The 11,896-nt window shown below is 39.4% G+C and overlaps 1 protein-coding gene across 2 annotated transcripts in view; it reads left to right on the top strand.

Moving 5' to 3' along the window:
* Window positions 1-11,896, top strand: part of UBAC2 (UBA domain containing 2) — a 147,738-nt gene that overhangs the window by 84,127 nt on the left and 51,715 nt on the right. Inside the window, exons 5-6 of one of the 2 annotated variants that reach the window (XM_014568170.2) lie at window positions 4,213-4,336; window positions 7,872-7,919. In XM_014568170.2, coding sequence (XP_014423656.1) covers window positions 4,213-4,336; window positions 7,872-7,919 — 172 coding nt within the window. The remainder of the gene's footprint in view (window positions 1-4,212; window positions 4,337-7,871; window positions 7,920-11,896) is intronic. The other variant, XM_014568171.2, reaches the window with a different exon arrangement.

Below are 11,896 nucleotides of genomic sequence, written 5' to 3'. Positions count from 1 at the left end.
GACTGAGGACCTTGGGCCTCTCAGTGGTATTATTCCATCTAGAAGCTTATTAGGTTCTTTAGCTCTAAAGTGCCAAAGATCTGAAGAGAAACCTTGTCAAACAGAAGAGCATCAACTCACCTGAATTCTTTGGTCCTCCACTCCACTGCGTGTAAAATAAAGGAATTGAACTAAATGGTCACCAAGATAATTCCTAGTACAAAAATCCCATGAGGGGGAAATACGGAGATTTTATGATTTGGTGGATCAGTATGATAAAATCTTCTAGAACCAGTTTCTTTAAAACTTGGATTGAAGAAGACAGTGTTGAGAAGTTTTTCAGTTTGTTAAAAAGCCATCCTGTTGGCTTTTGGTTTTTAATTTCTGAAATAGTTTTTATTATGTAAAACACTATTATATCATGAACTTGCTTAGGTGAAATAAATGTTCTAGCAAACTGGATCTCCTTTTTTTTTTGTTTGTTTTGTATTAGAGTAGCCAGGTGTGTGAGGAGGAGGTGATGGGGTAATTGCCCTGGGGGTGCTTTTGGCTTTTAGCGTGAGATAATTTCATCAGCTCATAAATCTCATTTTTATTGCTGTTGAAAGCTACCAGGATTTCTTTAGTTGTACTATAAAAGCAGAGTTGATGTCCTTTTCTGTAGTAGTGGTAAGGTGGACATTTGTGACCTGAACTGTTTCTATTATTCGCTCTGTCAAGTACGGTTGTGAAGTATATAATAGATACTCAATAAATATTAGTGACATTTGTTGAACGAATGAATGAATTCTTGATAACCTGTATTCCTCTTTTCTGTACTTCAGTCCTATATGCTTAAACCAGAAGGGCTACCAGAAGTTAGCTATTCGGAAAACGAAAAGGTCAAACTGAGTTACTGTTGACAATATAAAGAGCAGATGTTGTCATCAAATAAGGAAAAGAGAAAAACTGGTCAGTGACTAATAACACTCAATGTGTATAGAAATAGCAGTGGAAAATTTCTACAAAACAACCTGTGTAACCATGGTCTGAAATGTGTGCTTTTATATTATGGGTGTATGTGGTTTAGTATTTAGTCACCATTTAAAACTACACAGTGGTTAATAACTTCTAAGGAATTTTGAAACTTCTTCTATTGGTATATTAGACATGAATTGTGGTCATTAAAATTCCTATCAATATTTTCTTAGTTTACATTGAAAGTGTAACCTCAAGCAAGAACTCCGCTTCAGATTTTTTTTTTTATTGTAGCATCAATCTTTACACTTTATTCATTGAGCAGCTACCTCATGCAGTTCCAGAGGGTGGTGCTGGAGCAGCAAACAAGCTGACCCGAGTCCTGCCCTTGTTGAGCTTCTGTTCTCATCATGGAGACAGTGATAAATTGGTCCTGCAGTGAATAAGGAGGTTATGGATGCTGTGGGGACAGGAAATAGAGAATGCGGGGTGGGGGTGGGGCTGTGAGGTAGGCAGGGGCTGCCATTTGGAATGGGGGTGGTCAGGGAGGGCTTCTTGGAGAAGGTGCCATTTGAATGAAGACCTGAAGGGTGTAAGGGAGCGGGTGATGCACTTGTCAGTGGGAGGTTGGGCAGGAGAGGGGGAAGCAGATGCACGTGCGCTGGAGCACCACGTGCCTGGTCCTGCTAGTGAGACACGCCCTGATCCAGCATGACTGGAGCAGTGAGAGAGTAGGGGAGCCTACAAAGTAGAAGACTAGATTGGGGTTGGGGGACGCAGGGCCTCAGAAGTCTTTGTCATAACTTTGGCTTTTACTCTAGGGTGGGGAGTCACTGGAGGATTTTAAGCCCAGGAGTGATTAACTGGTACTTTTTGATGAAAAGGGTGCACAGTACTACATCAACTGTGTTTGGGTTTAGATAAGTTTAATTGAAAAAAACACAAGATTTTTTGTGTAGTATTTAGAATGATATTTTAAATAAGTCTGTTCATTAAAATCGCTGTTAATTTTTTTTAATCCAAATATCAAGGGTTGATTATATGTAAGGGTCTGCATTAAGCAATAGGGGGATGCAATGCTAAGTAGAACATGGTGCTTTCTCTTAAAATTAATAATCTAATGGGAGACTTTAAAAAAAACCCTATGTAGTTATTAGTTCAAACGTGGATCATATATTTGTTTAGGAATAAGGATTATTTCACGGCCCCAAATTCAGTGAGCTCTTATGCTGTGCCAGGCGCTGTGTCTGATGCTGGGAGAGCCAGGAGGATGCACCTCCTTCCCTGCCGTGGGATGTACTCAGTCTAGGAGGAGGGCTGGATGAGTGAAGCATCCCAGACCAGTCTTCCACATTGTTTGCAGACCTCTGCTGCCCTGTCCCTGTCGTCTTCTTACAAGACTGTGAGAGGCTGCGTCTTACCCGCCTCCGTTTCTGCAACCCTGACCCAGCTCCTGGCATTTAGGTGTTCAGTGGGGGTGGGAGGGATTCCCTGTTCTAGTATTTTCTACATTCTTACAGGTGCCTGTTGATGCTGCTGCCATTGGTCACATTTTCAGTGTGTGTTTGCTTTTGTTTTGTTTTTAATGGAAATGAGAAGACAGTGAATGATTTTTTTTAATAACACGATCTTTATCAAAGATGGGAAAATTGAAAATGCACAGGAGGCCAGGAGGGTCCTGCGTTTCCCCCAAAATGGTAATGAGAACATTTCTCTGTGGAAGTGAAGAATATTTTTTGCTTTTTTCTTGTGGTAAAGAAATAGTTCTTTGTACAATGCCACTCATCCAAAAAAAGAAAAAAAGGAAAATAGAAGACTAATTAAGCCAAGTGTTTAATGAATAATGGGTGTGAGTGTGTGTCCAAACCACACTGCTCATTCGCGTTGCCTGCCTGGCCCTTGGAAGAATGGGAGTTTGCAGTCCTGGAGCTAGTTTCTTGAGGTCAGGGGCTGCTTCTCACGTAGAGATGTAGATGGAGCTCCTTGCACCCGGCCTACTACCTCACACACAGTGCCAGGCGGCGCAGCGGTTCTCTGAAACGGTGAAACTGAGGTAGCTTTGAGCAGAGGAGAGCAGCTAACCCCCAGGAGGGTTGGAGAAATTGCTGAAGAGGAGAAGAGTTGAGCTCGGTCTTACACTGTAAGTCTAAGTTTCCTAAGCACAAACGTGGACCGGACATTTATGTTGAAAGAATAGCCTGTGTCCATGAATAGTCAAAAGAGCCTAATGCGCCCAGGGAGCATCTGGGGGTGGGGGGAACGGGAGGGGCCAGATTAGAGGAAGGGAGAGGAGGACGGTTGTGGGAAACCACACTGGTAAGGAAGAATTGCAGGACTTTGCTGTTTCATGCTGATGTTTGAATTTCCTCTTTGGATACTGGGAGCCTGGAAGGAAGGGTTTTCAACAAGGGTGTCACATGCTCAGAGTTGTGTTTGGGGAAGAGAATGCTGTTGGCAGTGTTAACACCGGGTGGATTAGAGCGAAATAAGACTTGAAGTAGAAAGACACCTGTGACTTTTGAATATGTCAGGTTGAAGGTATCAAATTGAGTTTCATAACTAAGGTGAGGGGACAGGCAGGCAGTTGGGGGACTCACTTCATTTTCTGAATTGAAGTCCTAGAAGGGCTTACGGTTACTCAAGGAGAGACTGGAGCAAGAAGAAAAGACAGACTATAATAGAACCCTGGAGAGGGTAGAAGAAAAGTGGTCGGAAAAATCATGGGGAAACCAGCAAGAAAGAGAGTTTAAGACAAAAGAAGGGATGAATTTGAGGAAGGAAGGGCAGAAGTGGTGAGCAGAGTCAAGTGCTCTAGTGATACATAAGTGGACAGAGTCTGAGATGAAGACTGGATTTGACTGTGATGAATTACAATGTTTGTTGCTTTTGGTTTGCCTAACCTCTTTCATCAGATTGCAAGCCACTCGTGAGCAGAAAACATAGCATCAACTTTAAATTTTGTCACAATGCCTGGCATTTGGTTAGTAGATGCTGAACCAGATGCTGAACTACTTCTTGCAGTATTTTTAGGAGAGTCAACAAGGATTAGATAACTAGAGTTCTCATAAATGTTACACATACGCACAAGTTATTTTGAACATGATGTATGTAAGAAAAACCGACTTGTATATGTAAGAAAAACCGACTTGTGTATCTAAGACCATGCTTTTAGACTGAAATAAAATGATCAGCAGTGTTACTTGAAATGTACATTTGTCGTTGGTACTTTAAATTGAGTATTATACCATAGTGATTTTTTTTTATTTGTTTGCATAGCCTGGCGCCTGTGTTTGCTCTGTTTGTACCATTTTACTGCTCCATCCCGAGAGTCCAAGTGGCACGTATTCTGGGCCCGTTGTCCATCACAAACAAGACACTGATTTATATATTGGGACTACAGGTACAGTATGCATTTTTATGTTCACGTTTCTTTAACCAGATCTTTTTTTTTTTTTTTTTTTTGGTCTTTTTCTCATTTGATCTCCTTGAAAACAATGTTTTTTTCCCCATAAGTTTGGCTTCATGATCTATATCAAATGTTCAAAGGAAGTGTTACAGAACAAGCACATCAAGGTATATAAGGTACTAGAATACTTTCATACCCTTTAGAAATCTGATAAGAGCTTTCACTGTAATTTGTATCAGTGGAAAATATTTTAATTTCGTTGTACAGTTGCATATAAGGACTTTTTAAAAATCGTAATATGAACTGGAAACAAATGAGAACAGTTAAAAGGTGGAAAGTGAAAAACCACTATCAACATTAATTTATTGAATACAGTGCCTCTGAGCTCCGAAGGCTTTGCCAGCTTTCTAACTCCTGCGTTGGCGGGCTTGACGGCACTGCCGCCATTCTCCACGTGGTTCGATACAAAGACCACTAGAGGACTTACTGTTCAACTTAAATTGGAAAAGGTTATCTTTACCAATATTCAGTGAAGGCTGATCACTCTCTGCTGAGTTCCTGGCCCAGGAATAGAAGATACGTAGGATTTTCAGTTTTATACCTGTAATACTTGTCACTTTTCTTTCACTCTCACACCTTTTGATGTCAGCTTTTATTCTGCTGTTTCCTGTGGTACCATGTGTAGCTTGGCCTTTTGATCCACGGTTAATACTCATAACATTCCTTATCCCACACATATCAAACCGGATACCCGTGTCACTGAAATGCCCTCCTCTCTCCCCTTTTAACCTTTAGCATTTCCTCTAACTTCTCTAGTCTGCTGACAGGCGCTGCCACTGGCTCTTCTGGGTGGGTGTTTCCTTACCTCTCTCACAGCCGTTTCTCATGAAATGTGCTTATTCCTCATCTCTCAACCTGCATATCCTCACGCTCTCCCTTAGCCTCCCTAACACTCACGTAGAACCTAATAGCCCATTTCTGCATTTTATTCTTACTGCTAGGATTTGCTGTGGCATGTTTAATTTTTTTTTAAGACCTTACAACAGAAGGCAGAATGCAATGGTAGAAGAGTACCCTGGACCCTGGCAGGAGACCCAGGTTCTAGTTCTGATGTGATACTCACTAGCTTGAGACTGGGGTCAAGTTATGGAAGCCTCAGAGCCTCATGTTGACCCTGTAGTTCTTTCCAGCTCTAAAGCTCATAGCATCTTTAGGGTGAAAGACATTGTTTTATTAATTATAGAGTAGGAATTCAGTAGAGCGTTGTGGAAAGTCTTGGGAGCCAAGTGGACCTTGGTTTAAGTACTTGCTCTGGCAGTTATTTTCTTTCTCTGTCACTTTTCCTGAGCCCCCATTTTCCCATCTGTAATGTGGGAACAACAGTATCTATCTTACAGTTTCATTTGAAAGATTAGAGATTATAGTGTTGGGTTTTTAGGGTAATCTGAACAGGTAAAATAAGAACTAAGTCAGTTGGTTTCTATTATTAATTAATAATTTATGTTTCTAGAGCTGCCACCATCAGTTGTTCTGAGATTGTGAGTGTTTTTGTTTTGTTTTGTTTTGTTTTTTTGGTGAGGTAGAAGTTAGTATTGGAAAGTAGAAGTGGAGATGCTTCTGGCTTCTCGATAAAATCTAACATCCTTCACATGAATGGCCTCCAGGGTTTCTTCCTGCCTGTCCAGCATCAGCTCCCACCCCTCCCCACCTTGAAGTGAGTGAGAAGATTCTATTCCTGAATTTTCTGTTCTCACCCTCTACTCCTCCCCTCTATGCCTCTGTCTCTTCAACAACTTGAAACCAGGGACACTTGATGGATGGTTGGATGGATGAATGAATGAGTGAATGAATAACTCTAATCAGTGTCAGAAGAACACAAATGTTTGTTAGGGGTCATTTCAGTATCAAATGGCTCAAGAGCCAGTCACGTGGTGCCCTGTGCTGGGGGGCCGTGGAGGATAACATGAAGGGTGGGATGTGGCACCTGCCCTCAAGGAGCCCAGCAGCGAGAAAAAACATACAGTCAGGATGTGAGCAGATACAACTGGGACCAGAGTGCAATAGGACAAGGGGCTCAAGAGTCCAAATGAAATAATTTTTTTATTGACAAAATTAATGATATTCTTTTCTTACTTGTGTATGAGACATGGTAGCAGAGAGAGATCCTGAGCTGTGGGGCCAGACCCCTGGGGAATGCTCCCAGCTCCCCCACCCACCAGCTCTTTGGCTTTGAGCAAATTATATAAGCTCTCAGTTTTCTCACGGGTGAAATAGAGTTAGTACTAGAGCTTACCTCCTGGGGTGATGAGGACGATTCAGTAAGGTTAATATCTGATCCCTGTGTGGTACACAGTAAGTGCTTGAAAGTGTTAGCTCCTTTTTTTGTTCTTTATATTTTTGGAAGACAATCACGGAAAAATATTTTTCCACATAATTCTCATCCTTGTTACTGTTAGAGTCATTCACACTGAACAAGCTTCCATGCTGGATCAGCGGATTAAATTTTAGATCAGCGGATTAAACTTGCAGCCAGTACTCGTTTCTACATAAGCTAACGTGAGAGCACAGCTTGTCAGGCTCCTTTTTACCTGCGCTTTGTCAGCTTTTACCTTTGCATCTGTCTTCTTTCTTTGAACCTTTTTTTTTTCCGATGTATCTTCGATAAATGTGCAGAACTTTGAGGTTTTCGTTAAGCACAATGTCAGCAGTGAACCTGCTTCTTTCTCTATAAGCAGAGGTGCTTAAACTCCCCATCTAAAGATCTAAATATGAGCAGACACTAGGCTACAAATCTTTTCTTTCTTGCAGGAAAACTTTGAGATGTCTTAGGATTTTACAATTTTTTTTTTCACCCTGAGCACAACGCTCAGATGTAAATGATTTGGAAGACAAAGGGAGAGATTTTGTGAGACCCAATAATAACTACTTTTGCCATTAATTGACTTTGCTAGTTTTTAGTTTGCTCTTCCTGGGCTGAACTGGAATGAGAATAAGCAACAGTTAAGCAGAGCAGCATTGAATGTGGACCTGTGTGCTGGCAGGAGTCTTCCAGCTAAAACTAGAGTAGCAATCATGGGGAATTAAAATGAGAGCATTATGTAAACTAATATTATATGTCATTAGCTAACACCAAGCATTGCATGGTGACTACGTATTTTGTATGTTGTTATTTCTGATCATTTCCCTATACATTATATTTTACTTTGTTTAAACCAATTAATGTCCATTTGTAAATAAGAATATGCTTGAATATCACTTAATTTTCCTTGGACAGGAGTGGGCTGGGTTCAACCAGTCTGTTTTAGGCTATAGAAAGGCTGAGGAAGATCTTCGTTAAAAAACAAAAAAAGAAAAATTAATATATTATTTTCTATTAAATAACAATGTATATTAATTTTCTGTTTGTGTATATTAAGATATATATGATTAAGACTTAACATAAATGGATATGACTACAGTTATGTAAAAATAAGTATGCTGTGACTGGCAGTTGAATTTCATTTTTAGTTGCCTTTTTTTTCTTTTATAGCTTTTCACCTCTGGTTCCTACATCTGGATTGTAGCCATAAGTGGACTTGTAAGTGTGATTCCCCCCTTCCTCCAATTCCCCCTCTTTTCTGAAGAAAATTCAGGAAAATGTCATGTTTAGATTATGGGTCATATTCAGCTGCCTTCAAATGTCAGATTCTGTGTCAGTGCTACTTCCTTAGTGATGAAGAAGCCAGTTACATGGATGATTGAGATGAAAGAGGCTACTTTGTCTCAGTTTTCAAGGTAACTTTGTTGGAAGTTTTAGCTGAGTTTGTCATTGTTACTTTAAATTTACATTAGTAGTCCTACTATGAGTAGGACAAAAGTGACAAAAAGAAAATGAAGTTGGATTTACTAAAAATAGAGATATTCTGCTTGTTTTGGAAAGAGACATTGTCATGCAAGGGGAAAAATAAGGTTAAGTGGAAAGTCAGGTGGATTGGAACTGACAGAAGACTCATCAGGGTGCAGGCCGGAGAAGGCGCCAGAATGCCTGCATTTTACACCCCCCCACCCCCGTCCCCATTACTGCTATGTAGGATTTTATTTTATTTTAATAAATGTCTGTCTTAAACTCTTGTTTATGAGATATCAGAAAAGAGTCTAAAGCATGAAATTGAGCTTTATTTTTCATCCACTTAAATTTGAACTTCCAAATTGACATAAAAATAAGTTTATAACTAGGGTATATGGAATGTAGATTTAATTTCTTTCTCAGAGAGACTAAGAAAATTACTAGGTTCATAGTAAAATGTATAACATCAAAGGGAAGGGATTTGGAAATACGTATGCATTCCACTGCAGACATCTTAAGTAAGTTATCACTATCTGTTCTTATTTCCTGGGTGAATGGTATTTTGGGCCACTGGGTCATTACTTTAAAGCCTGCTCCCTTCTCTCCTTCCTTTACGCTGTCTATATTTTTCCTTGTCTGTGTTTGTGCTTTTCATACAAAACTTAATCCTTCACTCCCCACAACTTCCAGCCAAAATTCTGGGGATTGAAGTCACTTTGTTTCCCCCTCCCTAAACATTTTTCTCAGGTACTCAGATACCTGATTGGCTTCAGGACCACAGAGCTGACCTCTGTTGTGAGGCCTTCAAGCCATGTGAACCACCTGGTGTTCTTAAGACTTGTAGTGACTTAAGGGTGGCCTCGGGTCATACCAGTCCTGTTGGGCGCAATTGCCAGGCTCTCCCCAGTCTATTCTTGTCCCCACTTGAACTGTCAGCATGATTGACAGCAGCTTAACTAGCCTGTAAACAATAAATATAGTTCTTTACTTTTGTAATGAGAGCAGCATGCGAACTTACTGTTTCATTCATGATGCATTCTGTTTCTCTTAACAGTAATAATCTTGAAACCCTTTTTTGGATCTTTTCCTAAAGGATTCGAAAATATGAAAAGGACCTAATTGTATTACATTTCGTTGTGTTAGTTTACTATTGATTGATTTGCTCTCAGAATTTGAACCCTTCTTTAATAACTCATGTGACTCATTTGCTTTAAGACATCCCATTTTCTTTTTTTATTGTGATTTCAAACTCCTGGTTTTAAACTGAGCTCTTGCTGTCACCTCAGAAAGTTTCGTTTTGTGACATTTAATGCTCTAGAGTTGGAGATAGCATTTTCCCTCTCTTTCTAGTCTTTTAAAAACCTAAAGTATGTATTGTGGTCAGTCTTTTCTAGTACATGTGCTTAACAGGTGGTAAGGTGCTTGAATTAATTTTTTAAAGGAGTCAGAAGTTTAACAGATTTTTAGCATTTAAATTCCTAATTTCAGAAGAGTGAATAGAATTCTTCAGTATTTGGACTATACTTCCCAGATGTATTTAGCATTTAAATAATCCCACTATTAATAAACACCTCTAAGCCAATTGAATTTTCACTTTTTATAGTAACTAATCCAACCAGTATTATTGATCTCCTACCGTGTACACAAATCTGATAAATCTTCATATCAGCCCCATTCTTTATTGTTACTCCACCGCGATTAGGTGATATCGTGCTTACGCAAAATGATTAATGTCAGCGATCGTTATACCAGTTTTACTGCATGCTGTACCGCAGATGTTAGTGCTTATTTTGAATTTAAAGAATATTTTGTTTCTGACTTTTTCCAGAAAACCACATTTTTATTATGAAATATTTAATATAATATGGTATACTTTAGATAAGGATAATTTATAAAGGGAGATATAAAAGTATTTGTGAATGTTTGGTTTGGACACCGCTGAATATAGGATCAAAGTCTGAGATTCACAAAGCCACAGCTTGTCCCAGATGTCTCTTCCTCAACGTGACTTCTCCTCTCCCCATATTTATCAAGTTACTTCCCCCTTTTTTTTTTTTTTTTTGGTTTTTATGCTAAATAAAATATGAAAAAGAAAATAAAATTCCTACTACCAAAAGAAATGCACAGATGGCATTCAGTGTTTTGGAGGAATGTTAGAAAGCCTTTTGATGAAATTTCACCTTTTAGCTCTGAAATCAATAGTTCCCCTAACATACTGTATGCAGTAAGGAAGTAGTTTTATTTCATTCTGGCAATTGTGCATTTTTTTAAGAGAAAGCTTTTCTTAAAGAAAAGAGCCATTTGTGTAAAACATAAGTCATGTGTTATCTGCTGTCATGGAAACCAAAACTTTTATGCATGCTTTTCTAGAAAGCTGCCAACGTTGGGTTTGGTTTGTTTTATTTAGCTATTGGTGGATTTATTTTGCTTAGGCTGATTTTTACCTCTCCTTGTGTCAATTCTTGTATGATTGTAAATATTTATGAATACATAACTTTAAAATATTCCACTGATTTAAAGAGGAGGAAGATGATAAATTATATCAGTACAGTATTGTATTTTGCTGGGTGGGAGCCCACTTTCTGTCTTCAGTGCTGTCACAAAAAAGAATAAAGACTAAATATTTTTCCTGCGTTTGGATGGGCGTAGTGTTTAGCTTACCAGTAGCAATAAAGAGCTCATTTGCCCAGGACAGCTTTCAGTCCACAATTCCGTTTTGTGACCCATCAGGGAGTCCAGCTGCTGCCTAGCTGGTAAGGGGCATTCGGTTTTGCTTAAAGATTACTTTGCAGGTATTCACGTGTATCCTTGATACATGTTTTAATGTTGTGGTGTTCTCCCTTTGGCAATTCTGGTTTTCAATACCAACATTTAATATCTAAAATATGACTGTTTTCATGGAAAGTTGAGAAATTGTCATTGGAAAGCTTTGGCTACAGTAGCCAAGGGAGATATTTCAGTGTAAGCAAGTACTTCACCGTGTTAGTATTCACCTGCTTCCATCATATTCCCGCCTCATGTTTGTCTGTTCTTCTTCATGTCTTCGGTGAGAGACCTTCAAAAATTGAGGCCACTTTATATATTCACAGTTCCCGCAGTCTTATTACACATTAATACCTTTTGTTTTAAAGAAAACATCGCTTACTTATTGAACTGTATTAAGTTCTTGCGGTTCTGCAGGAAAGCCTTCCGTATCCCTGCACTTCTTCATTTTCTGCCGTTTTATGAATCATAGTCGTGAGTCATTACCACTGGGATGTACACTCTGTCTCAAAAGCTGAAGTCTTGGGCCTGAACTGATTCTGGCATGATTAAAATAGAAAGAGCCTGCTTTTGCCAATTTTCTCTTTTTACAATTCACATATTTACCATTATTTGGTCCTCTTTAAGCTATTTGGGCACAAATGAACAGACAGGCCTGCATTTCTTAGACTCCAGGCTTCTCCCCTTTGATCTGTCCCTTTATGGCCTAGCCATTTCCTGCGTTTGTTACCTGTTCTGTACAGTATGTCAGGCTTCCATTATCTTGTGATCAAGCAACCTTAGTGTGAGAGAAAATCTGTCCTACCCAATAACAAGATTAGAGACATAGATTCACACCAGATTGTTTAGAACTTTGATGGTCTGAGTCCCCCCCCCCCCCGTAGGTAGTGGGGAATCTTTAAACCTTTTCAAACAAAAAACCCTACGATGGTGCAAGATTTTAGGATTTGTAAGTCATAGAAGGG

This window comes from Camelus ferus, chromosome 14 (genome assembly GCF_009834535.1).
Source record: "Camelus ferus isolate YT-003-E chromosome 14, BCGSAC_Cfer_1.0, whole genome shotgun sequence".
NCBI lineage: Eukaryota > Metazoa > Chordata > Mammalia > Artiodactyla > Camelidae > Camelus > Camelus ferus.
Note: the sequence above shows the minus strand (reverse complement) of the source record. Positions and strands in the feature narration are given on the sequence as shown.